General features: G+C 35.1%; 1 protein-coding gene across 1 annotated transcript in view; it reads left to right on the forward strand.

Moving 5' to 3' along the window:
• Positions 1–20,391, forward strand: part of LOC130012407 (collagen alpha-1(IX) chain-like) — a 50,187-nt gene that overhangs the window by 14,570 nt on the left and 15,226 nt on the right. The window contains exons 2-3 of the mRNA XM_056100266.1: positions 4,321–4,479; positions 13,289–13,353. Coding sequence (XP_055956241.1) covers positions 13,293–13,353 — 61 coding nt within the window. The 5' untranslated portion in view covers positions 4,321–4,479; positions 13,289–13,292. The remainder of the gene's footprint in view (positions 1–4,320; positions 4,480–13,288; positions 13,354–20,391) is intronic.

Consider the following 20,391-nt stretch of genomic DNA (forward strand, 5'->3'; position numbering starts at 1 on the left):
AATTATGCATCTGTCATGTCAGACATTATTTATGCTTTGGCTGTTGTATCGACATTTCCTGATATAGGTATGAACGTATCTTATGATGTTATAAGCTTAAAAATTCATTATAACTGAACTGATATACAAATAGTAAGGAAAGTAAGAACGTGTCTGTTTTTAGTTTTCACACATTTTGCCCGAACAGTGGGGTCCCTGCCTACACTTCTTTTAGTTCCAGCTTCGGGTGGTTCCTTTAAGGATACCACCATTAATAATACAAAAAAATTGATCGCATGACATATGCTTTGCGGTCCATAGCAAGTTATTCATAACAATATCAGTGTGCAATTTGCAACCGAAAATGACAAGGTTGTCAGGCAATTTAAACCAGCTATTGTCAGGCCATTGAAATTTCAATGGAGTTCCACCTTTTGGCTAGCCAGCCATACAATCCCAACTAGTTTGTAAGCAAAATCTCAAAAACTCAGCTTGTTTCATTAAGTTGGCGTTGTCCAATCCTAAATGTAGGCAAGCTATATTTTATTTTGTGAATATAAAACACGATTAAAAATAAAACAAAATACAATTTATTGTTCAAAGTGTTAAAACAAATGTTAAACTACACCATATCTGCCCACATTTGACGTAACCCACAATGAATGAAAATATTTATAGGTGAAAACCCATATTTACTGTTACATACTTCTGGCTATATATAACATTAATACCCTTGAATTTATTTTCAATATTAAATTATCTCTTTTTATATCCCTCCCACACAAGTTTTATCAAACAATACAAAATGTTCATTATTGAAAATGAAAGATATTTTAACAAGTATTCGAAAATAAGATCAAATTATCTAAACAAAGGCTAAATTGGAATGAAGTTAGTGTCTCCGGGGATACGAAACTTCAAACGTCAATCTTAATCAAAAAATGATGCAGAAGGACAACACCTAGTCCCTATAGACATACCAGATTTCACCCACTATCTTAACAACATAGAAACATAGCAATATAATATACCTTTTGTTATACCAAGTTTAAAAGCTTTTGGATGGGGTGGCGAAACAAGGGACAAAAATGTCGCGCATTCTCTTTGATAGCGTTAGAATGTGATAAAGTGCAGCGTTTCCTTGTTACAAAGTCAAACGGTTGTACATGTCCCGACTAAGGACTGGCATTTGTTGTTATTTTACGTATGATTATAGACATATTTGTATATCTTAAAAGTAAATGATGATATTTGATGACGTCACGTCACCCTCCTGCATTGTGAACATGTGTAATTGTTGATAAAGAACGGTGCTCGGTTGTGAATTACTCGCGTATGTTACAGTGGATTTAATCTTTCTACTTTATGCTCAGTCGGAAATAAAGATCCTTTACAATTCGTTCCGGAAAAAGACACAGTATGCAATAAAACACTGGTGTACAAAAATGAAAGATTTCCTCAAATGGCGTAACATTTAAAATATGTGAAAATATGAAATTTCCTGAATACATGGAAGATATATTAAAACTGTGTTGTTTAATATGATAAAAAAATACACTACATATAGTTTTTAATACAGAACAGAAATACATTTATTTGAAGCGGTTCTATTAGTTTTTTGATTACTTTAGTTCCAAAATGAAATGTCAATGGAAGAATAAATGGGTTCGTTGGCCTCATAAAATGCATAAATATATATATGCCGATAGGTAACGCCCAAACGTGTCTTGTGTATTATAATTGCAGTAAATTCAAATCCACATAGCGATAAATTGTTTCAATGGTAATACTTTTGGGGGGCCAGGAACAAGCACTATTAATTTTGTTTTTCTTCTCTGTCGTCTTGGGGGCGAAGCGCTTCGAAAAATAGCACAATTCGTTTGTTGTTTGGACTACTTTTTGATATGGCGTCACAATTCCAAGATGGCTTCGATGACGCCATGCTCGGTGTATGGTCCATATAGTTCGCCCGCACTTTAACTAAACTACCCCTCTGATAGGTGGCTATAAGTAACTGATGTCCGTGCTATAGCCAAGGTGCTATTACATTTTCAAGAACACCGCACAGCGCGCAATTTTTCGTTAACAATTTTACTTGAAACTGTTCGTGGTTATTGCTCCGAGATTACTATCTATCACTCCCTTTCCGTTTTCTAAATCCAGACTCTGGTTATCTAAAAGTAGTTACTGTGCTTTGGTCGGTATATAGTCCGGTTTCCCCCTTTGTCATTGGAAGAGGGCAGATGGCATGACATGGACAGGTCTAGTCCAGTGTATACTATTTGCATTACGTTAAGGATCCCATATCAGTTGGAAGTAGAATTAAGATTAAATCGTAGCTTTAAACCTCGATTTCGTTTCATTATATGCACATGGCTTCATTCCCACTAAAGAGTGCCGAAAATCCGGGCCAGACTCTTCAACTGACTGGGATTGTGCACGAAATGGTAAGACTGGCACCAATTTTCAATGTAAGGGAAGTTCTCTTCAGAACTCAACCAGAAATTGCATATAGCTCTCGGGATATGTTAAATATCATCATATACCATTCACATTCGCGTTCATTGCCATCAAATTTATCCCTACTATACTGCTTTATATCTGTACCAGAACCCTTGTCATCTAATAGTCCGCTGTATGTGATATTAGAATATATATAATTACTTACTATAACTGACGCCCTATATCTATCTGGTTTTAATCAAAAATAATAGAAACCGGTCTAACGCCCATCGTGTGAAATATTTCACTATAAACTTGACCAAAGGTTATAAAACTGGTAACTCAAGATCGTTGTATTTTCACGAAAATCTGAAAAGTTTAAATAATGCTTTTCATATAAAATTCCATCCATCTTTAATTAAAAGGGATTTAAATTGTCCCCTGTGGAATATGAGTGGACAATACGATTCATCAAATTATCACCGTCTTCAATAACCAAGAAGGTGCAGAAAAGTAGGAAGTTAAACCCCATCATGCATTGAAGTGTGATGTTATAATCATGATTATGTTTTTCCGAGTGGGTAGATGCAGTGAGATCTACGTGGAATTACTTGATGATTAAATCGCCCTTCTGTGGTTTTGAATATAGTAATATCAAAACTCGGATAACGGGGTCGGACTGTTAAGACAAAACCCACAGATTATAGTTCTGGACGTGTGGATACAATTTCCATTCTGTTGTGTTTATTAGCTAAACTGGTTGTGTCTGGTTGTTCAGATAGACTATAACCGATGCCTACGTTGATATACCACCATATTTACTGGTGGGGGATAAATCGTCAGCACAATCGATCCTAAATGCCAAAATACAAAGTCTGGCACAAGAGTTCGGCAAAATCGGTCAGCACGACATAATATGCGAAATTTTCCATAAAAGTGCAGTTAGAACTTGGTAAGATGGCAAGAATAGTCTAGGAGTATATATGTTGTCATTTACAAAGAACCCAAGTTATCGGTCGGTAGGATATTTGGAAATACATTATATGTAAAGCAAAGTAATACTCAGCCACCACAGCAGAAATTAATGGGGTGATAGTTCAGAAGATTGTTTCTGGACATTGACCACCAACTTGTTTCATTGATCCCATTGTTTTTGGATAAATTACATGTAATGCTACGTCACTGTTCGAACTCTTCCATCGGATTATGTATTGTTACTACTGTTCTTTTATCCACTTCCAGTGTATTCACTAAAATATAGCTTACGTTAAAAAAGAAAGCAAAAAAAAAAAAGAAAGCAAAAAAAACCACAACAGTTTATATTGTCGATTCGTTAATATTAACTTCAAGTTAGGACTGACTGCTTATTGTTATCTAAGTATTTTTATTAAAATCGACAAACATCAAAAGCATTTAAATCTTATGACCTCCGCACACAATGAATTTTACAACCGACTTAAGTAGGTGCAGTTGCACTGGTCGACATCAGTAAAATCACAGACATACTTTGTTTATTTAATAACTGTTCTTGTAACTGTCTGATCTAATACCTCCTCCACATGAATACGATAGGCACCACTACCCAAAATATTTGAGAATTATTTCAAAGAAGCCATATTGTGATCTGTACGTTTAATACTTAGAAGGCTAGGGTTAGGGAAGGTTAAGGCGTGGGGTAATGGTCAGTTATATATAAACGCCATACGGTGACTGACAACCGTCAATTTTACATATGATTTACTTCGCCTGGTTAAGGTAACTAAACAATAAGCTATGATATATACATATACTAAGTAATAGGCATTGTGTTCGCTTTTACTATTGGCTGTTAAGGAAAGGATAACCCTCCTATAACTTAGTGTGAGCACTACCAAAACACATATACTTGTATTTCTTCAGTGTTGGGCTACTTGGTATAGCGACGGCCAGGGTATGGTGAAATAGGCGAGAGGACAGGCGTTTTGTGTGATTCGAAAGGAATTAATTTCTAACGGATACATGAAAGCTGTAAGTTTTACAGATTGGAATAGCCGGTCGTAAATACAGTGGAGTGTTAAGGTATGTTCATGTTTTTAACTACAGACATATTTTTTTCAATTTTTTTTTTATTATTTAAAAAATATTTTAAATTGATTTTGTTTTCAATGAATAAAATAATAATCTCTACAAACATAATTAATTTCAAGGAATTAACAAACTTCAATTGCTAATGACATATGTTTAATTGCTAATAATATCTGCTTGAATGACACTCATAAAATTAGTTTATGTAGCTTAGTGGCTTAAAAAATAAGACATTTTACCCACCAAGAAATAATTATATTTCTAAAACATTTTGATTGGCTAGTAAAAGATGCTAACAGTGTATTTTGTTGTCATTAGCTAATGCACAAGAGCAAATGAAACATCTCGTTATCGCCCGAGACGACACAATATAAATTTGTTGTTAACACAATATCGTGTAAAGGGGAGAAATGGGGTTTAACGTCCTCTCGACACAAACTAGGTCATTTCAGGACTAACATATGGTTCAATTTTTTTTCGTTTGCGCGTAGGGTTCTTTAGCAGTGAGAGGAAACCGGAGGGCCCGGAGCAAACCCTACTCCTTGTCACGTGCAACCGGGAAATCGAAACCACGCAAGTTGACTCAATGACAGACCTTCTGATACAAGGCATACGCGCTAACCATTCTGACACCCACCCACCCCTGTCGTGTAAGATACATATCTTATGCCCTCTTGTCAGGGGAAAAGGGAGTCCAGTTGTTCTGATATAACGAATCACCGCGGCTTTGTGTCATGAGGCGTGCCGAGACTGGGGGCAGGGACACAGGGAGCGACATCCCCGAACACCCCTTTCGTTGGGTAGATAGGCATCCAATCAAAGGATGTAATTAAAATTTAGTTTTTTGAAATTCAAAATTATTGCTGTTATTTGACTCTGCTGTACAGCCACACAAGCTGGTGTGAATGTTGATCACTAAGCGAGACCAGAGCAGATAACCTTCGAGGAGATCTCATTTGTGAACATGTTTAAATTAGCTTCAGTAACGGGCGTTTTCCAGGAGTCTTGAGGGGGTGGAGGGTACCAATACAAACAAGGAGTTGAGCCCGCGGAATCAAAAAATCTCCGCGATTCGGTTTCACTTTATTTGTTTACTTCAGATCCGACAATCAATGCTATAATTTCGCATGTTGAGAAAAGGATATACTAGTATTTATAATCACACTAATACAGATGTTGAACAGAAGATTGTTATGTCTTGAAAGATACCTGGTTTTGATAGCCTTAAATGTCTGATAAATGGCATACAATAAGCTCTATAGCTCTGATGGCATTTTATCGACGTATATCTATAATTGTATCACCTGTACAGGGCGCAGAAGTTCTTTAAACACAAAATAGAAAAAAAAACCAAAAGTAGATTCAAATCGAAAAACATAAGTTGCCAGACAGCTAAAAAGACTTCGCAACAATTAGAATAACCTATAAGGGTATGAACATCAGTAGGGTTATTTCTGTCTGTAGGCTAGACAACAATGCAAATTTCAAAAAGAGCGGTGATCAAAATTTCATGACAAAGGGGAATAACTCTGGTGCTTATTGTTAAAGATCATTGAAAATCAATAAATATTTTAAAACGATAGGTTAATAATTGCTACCAAAATAGCACTGATAATATTTTATAATAACCCTGGAGAGTTCTTTCAAGTATAAACAACTAACAGATTTGTCGCAGTTATCATCGAAAATCAATAGGGAACTTTCTTTCCATAGGATAGACTAAATATACTTGTATAAGATTATAATTGAAGCCTCAAATATGTCGTCAAGATTTCGTAACAAAGGGTAATAAATCAGGGAGTTATCCTTAAAAATCGTTGAAAATCCACAGGTTTCTTTATCTCAGTGAGCTTGCAAAACCATATGGATATTGTGCCAAAAAGAAATGTAAACGTCAGTCATGGGGTGACAGCAATATAAGACCACATTAAAATATGGGCATACTAAAGGGACAGTAAACCATCTAGCATCTAGAGCTCTAAAAAGTGTAAGTGTCTCTAAATTGGGGGATAATTTGGACTTGGATATCACAAAAGACAAAGCTACACGATAGAAATGACCGTCAGTAGAATTACCAGCCATGTAGTAATGGTCATTGGATTCTCTAGAACAGTGATCCGTGTGCCGTGAGATCTTCCTAAGAGTGCTGCAGGATTTTGAACGACACACTAAGAAAATGCAAAAAACACATGCTCCAAATTGAGTATTCACTGGTGTCTACTGCCCAAGTCCATAGCTGTGGTGTTTTTCTTTATTTAGTTCGGGTCATTCTATGTGTCTCTGTTTACGGTTGTATGTTTTTATTTAGCAAAATTCAAATATCTTTCATATACATGTATAATTAACCAGTTGTGCCGCTATTTTTCATGTGTCCCAAAGTGTGTCGTTCGCAAAGATGGTTGAGAACCACTGCTCTAGAAAGAGTAAACATACCCGGGCCCGTGCACGTAACGTGTTCGGTTATAGAATCCAATCGAATAATGTCATATAATAGGTAGCAAACATTGTCATCCAAAAAAGGAATGAAGGTCAGGTATATAATTTGTAGGTTTAAATGACGGAAGTCAATATTGACAATCGGACTTTTACTATAGTAATATATGCAAGGCCATCAATCTATTTGTTAGAAATGTTTTAGTGCTGAATGTATAACACAATTTTAACATTGGTGAACAACATTTACCATAGACCCAAAACCTATCATTATTTTTTTACATAATATCCCGCTGTGTTGTACGTTAGCTGGTGATACCGGTATTCACGTTGTGAACCAAAGGATTGTTTATTTGAAGCTGATCAGAAATTAAACCCTATGCAGTAGACCACGTTATCATGACAAAAGAATACAACATTCCATTATAATCTCGATCCTCTGCTGCGTCCACTATATGTTTTAAGCAAGGGCAATACCTCCTGCTAATAATTACCAAAACGCTGTGATTCATAGATTCGACGTGGCATTTTATCATAAACTAACATTTCGTTAAATTACGTTAAATATTCTACTCACTTGAGTCTCGACTATCATGTCCCGGTTTCGACTCCGTTGTCTTCCCAAGGGGCGATAATCCGAGGTCAATCCGTGTACACATTAACGTGCATGTAAAAGAACCCTTGTCAGATGGTGGAAATTGTGTTATTTTGACGAGACTATAACCCCCATTCCATACCTATCCACGGGGTGGTTCATAAATTCAAAATTCAATACATTTCCGCCCTTATGATGTGGAAATTCAACCTTGATTTGTTACTCTAATTCATTTAAATCCGAGACCGAGTAGGAGAAAACTGCGAGTTGAAATACTGGGCGATTGTGTCAAGGTGCAAGAACATAGGTCCAGTTCGGACGGATATATAGATTACACGTAGAAACCTGTACTCGATTAATCTGTGACCATTTAAGATTTTATGAATAAACGGAAGACATTGTCAGATTTTTCGATATTCGATTACGTACTTAATCCACTCTCGCGTTTTCTGGTGTTGGGTTTTATGTAGATATATAAGTAATAGTGTAGCTATTACACTCGTATTGTGATAATCTACATCGGTCTATTAGATAAAGGTTATAATACTCTGGGGGAGTTACATTTAACTAGAAGCTGAAGGTTAACGTAGGAATCACAATATAAGAGTACATGAAAGCATTTCTTCTTGTTAGTTTAAGTGTTAACTACGTTTGACTTCCTGGGAAAGATATTGCTTAGGTGCGGTATCTGATACTACCGAAATATGAACTATTGCAAAAAGTAAATAATTTGTTCCTGTAAGGAATCTCACACATACAAAAGTTAACTTTGAATTAATACGTATGGATACGTACAGTTTGTCCATTCCGCAGTTTCATCATCACCTACAAATGTTACCTGTGGTTTTAAGTCTTATTGGGTCTTTTATTATTGTAGTTCTATGCCTCCATTTTTAAAACGGGTTGAAATTTCTTAAACAAATAGGGCTGTAGTTCTTAGCATGTCCATTTTTCCGCTTCTTGTCATCGATTGCATATTAATAGAACGTGATTTTATGATCAAGCCATTATACGCACTATGGGTATACAAGGATCAGGGAATTAGATCAGTGGTTCTCAACATTTTTTGGGTTTTTTTTTTTTTTTTTTTTTGTTGTTGTTTTTTTTTTTGGGGGGGGGGGGTTGCTAACGGCACATCTTGGAACACATTTTGAATTTTGCAAAATAAAAATATGGCAAATCATAGACGGCATAGAACCGTACACACTGATAGTCATAGACACCACCGAGTGACTCAAACTAAATAAAGAAAAACAAAGCTATGAACTTACCAGTAGACACCAGTGAATACCCAATTGGGATCACGTGGTTTTTCGCATTTTTTTAAAGTGCCGTTCATAATTTCGCGGCACACTTAGGAGGATCTCGCGACATACCTGTGAGCAGTGGCACACTGGTTGAAAAACACTGATTTAGACACCAAAGAACAATGTCTAACTATATACATCTTGCTCAGATTCTGGCGTTAGCTTAGAAGCTCCTTTAAGATTTACATCTGCCCAATCATCAGATGATACGACAAATCGAATACAAAGGCTTAAAAACTATGACATAAGTACCACCTACGGTGACACGCTTCTTTCCGTGAGACAAGGATAAGAAGTCGTGGATGTTTAGCGGTAGAAATGAAATGGGGTTTAACGTCATACTGTTCTGCTTAGAACTGTGCTAATGAAGACGGGCATACGCTATGATGGTGGTAAATGTTTCTATCTGTTAATGAATGTTTAACGTTTTGCATCACTTTTTGTCTCATGCCGTTGTTTATCAGCGAGAGCTTATATTTTTTACATGGACTGTATTCAATGTACTGCCACAAGACTATTCATCAACTAGACTACTACCTGTATTCAAAATTGTATTTATTATCAAGATATTCATGATTTCTAGAATATCCGTTTCATTGATATATGTTATGTCAATATTTATCCCAAACCCTGAAAAGTTTCTGTCAGATAGTAACTTGGTGCATCGCCCACATCGGCCATATTTTAGGACAGTTAATTATTATAAATTATTTAAATCAGCCTTCCCATCTACACGACAAACTGAATTGATTTGATGAAATACTTGAAAACGACATAAAACTCAAGCTAATGACCAAAAAGCCTTAAAATGCATCAACTGGAATTTAATGTACCAGATATTTCCTGGGGGCTCTAACAGGATGTTCTAATACTGAACGTGAGGCATAGCGTTGGGTTAATGAAATTGTAACACATTCATGTTCACAGGAGTTCTAACATGGTGTTCTAATTACTGAACCTAAAACATAGCATTAAATTATTGAAATTGTAACACATTCTATTTTTAAGTACTATCGCTATGTTCTAAAACTGAACATCCTCCTGTAGGCATATCATTGCTGTATTGAAGATGTACCACTTTCAAGGCTGTCTATGCATACGCGTATCGATTTGTTGGCTGTAGTGCATTCTTCCTGCACTTAACATCAATGTGGCATAATAACAAAAGAGTGATAAGTGTATGGGTGCAGAAACACATGATACAAAGCTGTAAGATAACTTTTATATTTGGGTCTAGTGCTGACACATTGTATATTTCCGTTTGTTTGTATCAGAATTCAGTGACTAAGGGAATATTTCAGTTTGTATGGACATACTTGCATAAATATGTTTAATGTTACCATTGAGGCTTGAAATTATACCCTAAATACATGTTATGAGTTTATGACTTGAAGCAGTAATATTATATTTAGGTAATATCTGTATGGGTGTGGTGTAACCAATACGGTTGTTACATATGCATCCATGGTGTAAAACTATAACGTTATGGTGCACACTGCACATAATATTGTTGTTGGGTGCTAAACATAACCGGAATATAAAAAGATGTTCCACTTTTGCCCACAGACAATGAAAATCCACGAAAGCCAAGGTCCGTAAAGATGAATTTCATTTTGGAGACAGTGAAAACCGGAAGGCGATCTAGTTTTCAAAAGTAACGAAGCAGTACTTAGTGGAGAGGTCTGGAGGTTACCCAATAAATGTATCGATATTTTCAGTATATGTCCATAACGAACTATAAGGAGACACTAAACTAAACAACGAACGTTCGTCTAATAATTTCGTTTGGGCTTTTTGTTTGCTAAAACTTTTTATACCCATACGATATTTTATAACAAAATAAATTTGATACTGACTATCTTTAGGGGTCGTTAACAGTGGCATGCGCTATACATCTAAAACCAATATTCGATGATGAAATGTAAATTTGATATTGGATGTCTTAAGAGGTCTTTAACAGTAACATACACTTAAAGATATCTAAAACTTCTGATAGCCATGCAGTATTCGATGACGAAATGTTAATTTGATATTGAATGTCTTTAGAGGTCGTTGGCAGTAGCACGCGCTTCTAGGCACCCAAAACTTTTGATAACCGTACGATATCCATGACGAAATGCAAACTTGATACTGAAAGTCTTTAAAGGTTGTTGACAGTAGCATACGCTACAAGACAGCTAACATGATACATTTCCCTGCTTTTATTGATGGCAAGTTGAAACTATAACCCTTCTTAACTCTATTGGCAGATTTATGCACTGATTGCTACACATCATGTTTGCACATTTAAAATTTATGGATCATACTTTAAAGACGTAAAGAATCTTTGAACATTACGGCATTTCCTTACTGGTTCGCGAAGGACACGGAGTATTGCTTTGAGAGTGGACGAAAATACTTGTAGACATAGACTTTAAAAAATAATGCTATGTTTGAGGAATTTTCCGGTCAAAATGTGCATACTTAAAACTTTGTTCAAAGCTATGCAAGGCGTATTTAAAAACCGGTATGGAACATGACAAACAGATTTCCAGTCTGATATGAGATCAAATCTCAATCGTTGCACCATCTTCTATCCGCAAAGACTTCCGAGTCTACTTGTTTATTTTTCTTTATATTCAACATATTTGGCCAGGTCTGACTGAAATTAAGTAATTTGATACGCAACGCGAACCTAGATGTATGGTGTTCGTCTTCTTGAGTTGCATCACATTAATAGATTTATATATAAAATGATTTAATATGAGTGTTAACGGATTATTATTATGTATCAACCGGGATAATGAAGACGGACATAAGTCATGCAATTTTGCCGGACAGATGTCTGTCAGCTTTCCCAACTACCATTGTTTCTTTACCCAGAAGACATCTATAAACAGTAAAGCCAAATATATTTCCAACAAACCCTTAATTTGTAATCCTAAAGAAATTAATAAATTGGAGATACAAATTTATTACCACTTGAAAAACTCCTGTGTAGCAACTTTCTTTCACTTATTCTAATATCACGTAGCCAAGATCTCGAATATCTGCCATTGTTTTATCCGATGATTGCTTCCATTGCGTTTTTGAATTAACTGAGAAAGTCTCAAAACTATTCTCACTGGAGACCAAAACAACAGACCAAGTATTTCCTATCTTCCGTTTATCCTAGATTTTGGTGTTATTACTCATGTCAAGATTTATACTATCGGGTTAGGTTTTTTTTAAAAGAAAAAGAATTATATACGATGATATAAATTGAAATCAGATTGGCCATTGTTTCATGTGTCACACATATTGGAACTACTATTCACACAGCACATTCTTTATATTTGTATATTCTTCGTGTTATATATACAACGTTTGAATGGGCTGTTAATGACACATTTGTATATTCCTCGTGCTATATATACAACGTTTAAATGGGTAGTAAATGACACATTTGTGTATTTCTAGTGCTGTATATAAACAAAGTTTAATATATGGTTACTTTCACATTTGTATATTCCTAGTATTATACATAAGATCTTTGAATGTAGAGTTAATGACATATTTGTATATTTCTAGTGTTTTATATAAAACGTTTGAATGTAGAGTTAATGACATAATATAATGTTTAAATATGTAGAGGTAATGACAAGTGTGTTTATTCCGTTTATATCTTTTCAACGTTTAAATGTGTAGTTTATTGACACATTTGTTTATTCCTAGTGTCATATATACAACGTTTGAATATATTCATGTTGGATATAGAGTAAATGACACATTTGTATATCCCTAGTGTTATATATACAACGTTTGTATGTAGAGATTTGTATATTTTTAATGATATAAATACAACGTTTAAATGACATTTTTTATATTCCTATTGTTATATATATATATATATATATATATATATATATATATTTGTATATGCATAGGGTTAAATATGCAAAGTTTAAATATCGAGTTAATGAGACACTCAAAATATATGATATAAAACGCTTTCTATATTTTACTCAATACGGTACGGTCCATAAGTTTTATATCATTTATGATTGGTTGTATCTCCCTCCGCCTCTTTATTACGTCAGATCAATCGATGGATGTTGTGCATATGGCACTTGTACTCTTTTTAGACATATAATACCACATTACGGCTATATAGTCATCTTAATCTTCCATATTCAGTGTATAACCCACTGCTGGTAAGGAAAAAACTAACAGGAACGCCCGAAAAGCATTTTCGCTAAATACTTATTTTGAAAGCGAGTTCTCAAATAATGGCGTGCCAAGAAAATACATTATTTTAAAATATTCATTGTTTCAAGGTGCCCGTTGATTAGATATACTATAATGTGTTCAAAGAAAGGATATCGTATGCAAATGTCAACATAGCAAAATTATTTCAAAAATTTGAGTCAGTTGTATTAAAGATATGTCAGCCTATAAACTCTTCCATGTTTACATTATGTATATAGTTTTATTTTCTTATGATTTTCAGAGAGATGTGGCCTCTGGTCTATATCCCACCGGGATTACTATTTATTCTCAGTAGTGTTGCTAGTCGTAAGTATTATTTTATTTCCATTAAATTATTGTTTAAACTTTGCATATTACAGTTGGATTTCTTTTCAAAAATTACACCAGCTTAAACATCTTAAGAAATCAATATGCAGGGACATGCATTTCTTGAAAATAATTGAAACATTACTCTTATCACACACTGTTAGTTTCATGAAATCACTGAGTGCCAAAATCTACGCAAATTTGGAGTGTACTGAATGAATCAGTGTCCGAGCATGACGTCATCGCACCTATATTGGAATTGTATTGTCATATCAAAAGTCGAAATCTAAGCATGCCAAGTTTGGCTCTTTTTTTGAAGATCGTCACCGTTCATGGTTCTAAAAGCTTGTACCACGACTATGTTACTTATTGTTTTGGCCGATTTGTTCATGTTCGCTGGATTTCAACAAATGCCGAGACACCTGGTCTGTGAACTAAGTGAGTTGGTAGCCTATATAGATCCATATAGTCCTAAACATAGAAAATCTGAATAAAATGTATATGAATCATGAGAAAGTTGCGATAACCTTTAGGTGAAATTATCTTGGGTATCATGTCCTGTGATGTATAAAAAATCTTGATATTCCATTCATTTGATGTTTGCGTGACAATAAGGGGAGGTTACTAGCAACACCCGCTTTAATTTTACTAACTATTAATAACATGGCTTTTAAATGTCAGCGACTTATATTAAATAATAATTACAGTTCCGGTGCACTATCGGTATATCAGCATTCGTACACACACCGATAACACTGTCGTATTATAACAACTTCACATGTTTATCTTTTTTATATCATTAAATTATCATTCATTTAGAAACAACGATATGCTAGTAAACATTAGTTTCCGTCTTGAAACACTTTTATCTAGCTTTTGACATTCAAGTGCCATGCTTATATCTAGCCTCGGACATCCAAGTGCCATGCTTTGTACTGCAAGTGATACTGTTAACTGGTCATTGGTTTAGCAACCCTTAACAAGCCCAAACGTTTTCACCAAGGACCTTTTTTTAATAGTCTGAGAAATATTTTAGATAATTGTTAGATGTTTAATTGTGATATTAAATACGGGCGGAACAGAATTATAGACACTAATTATCTAACTGTAACACGATTCTTTCATTTTATCAATTACTCCAGTAAATGTGATCTTTGTTGCAGACAATAATATATGCAATTATCTCCGCGCCTCTTACATTATAAGTATAGTTCTAAATATACAAGCAGGATTAACCCTCTGGTGGCAACTACACCAATTGCACTTTCATACTAAATTTTGGCAGAACGTGTATAATGTAAAGGACAAAACCGAGGTTTTTGAAAAATACGAAACTATTTATATCACACAATACGTTAATCATGTGGCTATAATATTATTAGTCTCTTTGACTTCTAGGGACTGGTATCATTTTTGGGCATTTAAAGTTTGCCACTGCATGTAAAATTGCTACATAAAGCAAAAGACGTCTTTAAAAATGGGTACATTAAAGTACGAAACTACTAATCCCCTACAATATGCTAATAAGGCAGCCATACTAGTCGCTGAGACTGAAGAATGTGGATTAATAACACTGACCATATACATTAACCGAATAGTTAACCTATTATGCGAACATTAATATCCGCTTTTAATATTCCTAAATATAAAGGTTAGCTCGTGTCACTTTGACCTATAAGGTCAAAATAACATACGTAAATATGGCATGTAAACATTTTTCTATAAGAATACGATATCGTTCAATATTGCTTAAACAAAAACAAACCGTGTATTTAAAAATAGAAAATGCCAAGCTGGTATTTCTTTGAAGTTTGTCGTTATTTTAGGGTACTTAATTTATCACTACATACAAGATATCTAATAGCGTTTTCTGACTGATTTTTTATGACCTCTGGACACATCGGAAAATATGTTTCTAATGTACAATAATACCCAAAAGGCGAATTTTTAAGATAATATTGAAAAACACTATCTTTGCAATTTGTGTGACGATGTTTGAGAATTGGGTGACATAGATACGATTATCAAAACTTCCAGACCGAAAAAATCTGTACCCCTTCATTATAAAAAATGTTCGTTGGTCAACTCTATAATTTGATGACGATAAGACTGCAATATAAATGACTTCTATTATACAGACATTAGAGGTTTATGTGTACTTTTATTTATTTGTTCCAACTTAGATAAATGACGCAAAATATTAGGTGGATTTTGTTGCGTGCTAAATGAAAGAGAGGGGATACCAAAGTCATGTTCTGCATTCTTAGTCAATATCTTTCAACACTGATCATACCTTCAAAAGCGATATGGTCAGCTGTAGTGCTACGAGACCACACACGATGAGATCGCCCATGTTCACGTGCCAGCATCCCATGCCGTCCGAATGGCTACCCTTTAGCTTCTGTTGGCGATACATCTAACACCTCATGCTGCTTCGGTGACTCTGTGGGGAAAGATGTTTCATGTAACTCAATTCTCGTAGCGGCTACCATAAATTCTGTTCATTCAACTCCTTCTATAGGTTGTATAAAGCACTATTGAAGGGATAGTATTACCTGTAAGTGGTATTTGATATCTTGTGTTATATAATGTGAGATGTTCAATATACCTACTTCAACACTGTCTGTATTTATTTAGTGGCATTTAGGACCAATTTATACAGGTTAGCATTTTCGTCACCACGTCGTATGATCTTCTATTGTAAGGTATACTATCGTGTCAACTGCAGCGATTCCCGGTGTCTATTTGGTTATCAACTATATAATGATCACTGAGGAATATGCACATACCTAACAAGATATTATTGCTGTATATTAATCTTATCTACGGATTTCCCCAGTTTATCCAAAGTGTATACGCGTTTTCTTTTAAATTACTAATAAAATCTTGCTAAGGAACCTATAGCAGATTGTTTCATTATATTAGCCCCCTCTCCAAAATCAACTGAAAGACGTTGCACAACTCCCGTTGTCATTAGGTGCTGCGGCCAAAGAAAGTCATTTGACCTCCTTGGGGGAAGTCTTTCTACTAATAACAGCCCAGTTGGTGAACGTTCAATATATCTACTGTGACATAAAGTGCATATCATTGGAAATGCAATGAATGAAGGATTAACGTCCAGAACAAAACACTAGATAGGATATACTTACTCTTTCGAGACCATGGATGCCATATCTTATTTGAAGATTTTACATAGCCAGGTTATATAAGGTCAATGACTTTTATTGCACCAGTGCATCTTTAACCACATTTGTTTTGCATGTAAAGCTGATATGGTAAGTTGCTATAGGTTTACTAGAAAATCAAAGCTATGAAAAGTGTATCAAGTACCCTGTCTGCATTCCATCTACACAGTAAAATAATATTTACCTTATGGGTTTTCTTAGAAAGATCGAGTGATAAAAAAGGGGGTTTAAAAGATTTCACGAGAACCTTCCCCTCAAATTCAAAGTTTGAATAGACTTTGTGCATCTGGTTATGCCTTAGAGGATTAAAGCGTAATTCCCCGCCTGGACGTTTTCTATTGTGTAAAATCTATTCTATAGTTCCGAACACGTGTGCAAGCCTTTGGTCCCATTTTCTAACAACCATGAAGCCGGATAATACGAAATCCTGTGCTTTTCACAGCTATGTGACACATGCACGCGATCCACACAGATCTTAGGCTACCACTCTCAATCTTCGACAGGTGGGTTAAACAAGATTACGTAACAGCATTTCACGTCAGCTATCCAGTGTGCATCATAATGATATACTTGTGAAAATCCTAATGAAAGAGCAGCGACTCGCCCTAGTTTTTAAAATTGTATTTATTCTAGATGTAGGTATAATACATTTTTCAATATTGTATACACATGTTAGAACAAATTGTATCCGTCGACTTGGTGCGATATGCGTTTTGAATACAAATCATGATTTTAGTCTTCTCCTGTGACACAAAGCGAAAGCGTGCAGCAACTGCAAGTGGTATTCTGGCATAATGTATGATCACTGATTAGCTTCAATGATAAGTTTTCGAACAGTCCAAAGCTGTATTAAGAAACATCTATAAAAAGAAAGATAAAAATTAAATGTTTGCTTGACGCGAAACGTTGCAATACACTTAAACAAAACTTTGTACATAGAACTGAATTAATCAGTTGGGGATTTTTGCTCAAAGGATCCAGGTTTTTGCAATTTGGTGAAGCATGTTACTCAATAATCCAGGAATCTATTATCGAGCGGAAGCTTGTTCAAATACTAGTATGTTTTGTAAAAGTATACATCCATTATCGAGCGGAATCTCATTCAAATACTAGTATGTTTTATAAAAGTATACATCCATCATGCAATCAACGGTAGGTTACGTTATCAGACGTTAAACCTAACAGCTATGTAAACTATTGAGGCAGATGGTCGGCTAACGTAGTTTTGTGTTATTTAATGAGATTTTATTTTTATCTCAACTGAAAGTCTCCGTGCGTGATTTGAGCGATATAGAAATGTCTTGAAAACTACAATATTATTAAAGTTGAATCTCTAATAGGAATACCAGTCCAAAACTGGTTCGATTTCGTTCACTATTTACAAAGATCTATGCTGTTCCCTATGTAAAAAAGAACAGCGGCATCTTTATGTTTCGCAAAGTCTAATAGTTGGGTCTGTTTTTAATCCGATTAAATCCAAGCCGGGAGATTATATTCCGATGATATTTTGATTTTATTTTCATAATTAAATGCTATATAATCAATCGGAGTATATATTAGCGCCGATTAAGTATGATAAATTTGATATTGTCAAAAACAAATTATGAAAGAAATGAAGGACCCGAAATGTGTGGTTTCTCGGAATCTCAGCAGTTTGACCCGCCCCTCATTAGAGTTTTCACGCCTTAACCTTAGCAAGGATATGGTTTAGTTTTCTTTAACGATACTCTCGCTCGGACGTATCTTTACATACTTGTAGTAACATTTACATGTATATCCAGTGTCATATTCACAATGCTAGAATGAGACACGTTGGATTTTTAAAACCAAATTTATAGACTATTTCATTAGTCAATTTAAATTGACTAATGCTGAACTAGTACAAATCGTGGGGACGAGTCAAGTCTAGACTTTGTATCTAAATCGGGTATACATGTATCTAGTATTTGTATACTACTCTCGAAACCTTCATTCAGCTGCTCAAAGGTGACCGATTTAAATCTTTTGTTAAATTGACACTGTCTGAATTTTTATCCTCTGTTACTATTTGAACAGACCCATGTAACAAGTGCATTAAATGTTTAGGAGGCAGTGAGAGTGATTGTATGTATATGTTTAAACCGTGGTATCTACAAGCATGTAGCATCCCACTGTTAATTGTTTTAGTCCACCGTATCAAATATTTCACATCCCTACTCGTCGTTTTTAAAGTCTGTTTTCAAACAAGATTTAAAATATATTACTTACGTTTTTTTCGCGTCTATTTAAATTTGCTATTCGAGTCGTTTTCAACATTTTAGTTCAGATTAAGGTATTTTCTAACCCACGCAGGCTGAAGATCATGTCTTTATATCCCAGACTTATATGCACACACCTTCCTGGTAAATAGTATTCTGATATGAGATAGATACGGCCAACTCAACCTTATTTGTAGTTATAGGAAATTTGTACAAAGGATCGCCCATAAACGTATGTTTTATCTCAACATTATAGTATATAAAAGTGTATAATCGTATTAAAGAAATTCTTGAAAAATGTTGCACCCACTTCTACTTTCGATTAATATGGACTAGACGACTTTACGTAGTTGTATGAAATTCGGGATCGATCAATTGTGTGGAAAGTAAGCCAAGATTTTAAGAATTGTCGTCCACTGGTAATACCCGGATAACATTACACGTCGACAATAAGTTTGGGTTGGGAAAACTAGCTGGGGCTGTGATAACGAAATGACTCAGAAAATAACCCGAGCTTCATTTATAATAAACTTTCTTAATTACATAGGATTTATTTTAATACAAGTGGATTTCTAAACAAAGGGCTTGTTCACTATGATGCTAAAAATATTTGAATAAAATAAAACCAAGTACGAACAATCCAAACCATAAGACAAAATTCGAAGTCCTAAAAAAAACGGTATAGGCAAAATAGTGTAATACTGGCAACATAGTGTAATAAGGCAAAATAGTGTAATCAGCATATGGACTGTTCACCGTGTACAAAATACTTGAATGAAATACGCGTTAGTTGAAAGTACATCGTTTCAGCCTATTCAACTTCGAATTCCCAATGAATATCAAGTCGTACATGGTGCCAGTAGCTGGTCTAGAAGCTATGAATGGGGAATAGGGAGGGGTGGTTCCAAATCCAGGGAGCTATCCACAATCCCACCTAACAATGAAGAATGTCTTCAAAATACGTAATAAAATGCCTAAAATAACATTGAGCTCCCTGGTAGAGCATAGATCGTATTGCCTATATAATTATTCGCCGATCGTTATCTCGCCGGAAAGCAGTTTTATTCAAGCTGACATAAAGTTCATGTTATATTATGATTGTTATAATTGAGTTTTTTGTGAATCTTAATAGCGCTTAGTTAGTCTCATGGGAAATCCGCTCCCACAAGGTGCCATCCCTGAAAGGCCTGAAAACAAACTCGCAGAGCTCCAGATAGTGGCACAGGACTAGTATAACGATTTCTGTGGGTCTTTTACGTTCAATTACATTATATCAGAGACTGTTCATCAAAGATATCTTCATGGGCTGTAAAATTAAAATATCGTTGTCTATACTTCCAATCCATGCCATGTTCAGCAGTGCAGCGCCATTCTGTGAAGTTTCAAGAAAATCGCAGTGTCTTTAATGGCCACGAAAGTGTATGGACGAAACAACACATAGTACTGAAGTCTCAGTTTTGATATCTCTGGCCGTTACTAGTCATCGGTGGGATGTAGAAAGGAAAACTAAATTTTAGCTTTCTTTTTGATAGCTGTAATCTCGAGCAGAAATGGTACTAAATGAACCTTTCTCCACTCCTGGATTATACGTTTGATTACATTTGGTGACCACATTC

Source organism: Patella vulgata, chromosome 4 (assembly GCF_932274485.2).
Source record: "Patella vulgata chromosome 4, xgPatVulg1.2, whole genome shotgun sequence".
In the NCBI taxonomy this organism is placed as follows: Eukaryota; Metazoa; Mollusca; class Gastropoda; family Patellidae; genus Patella; species Patella vulgata.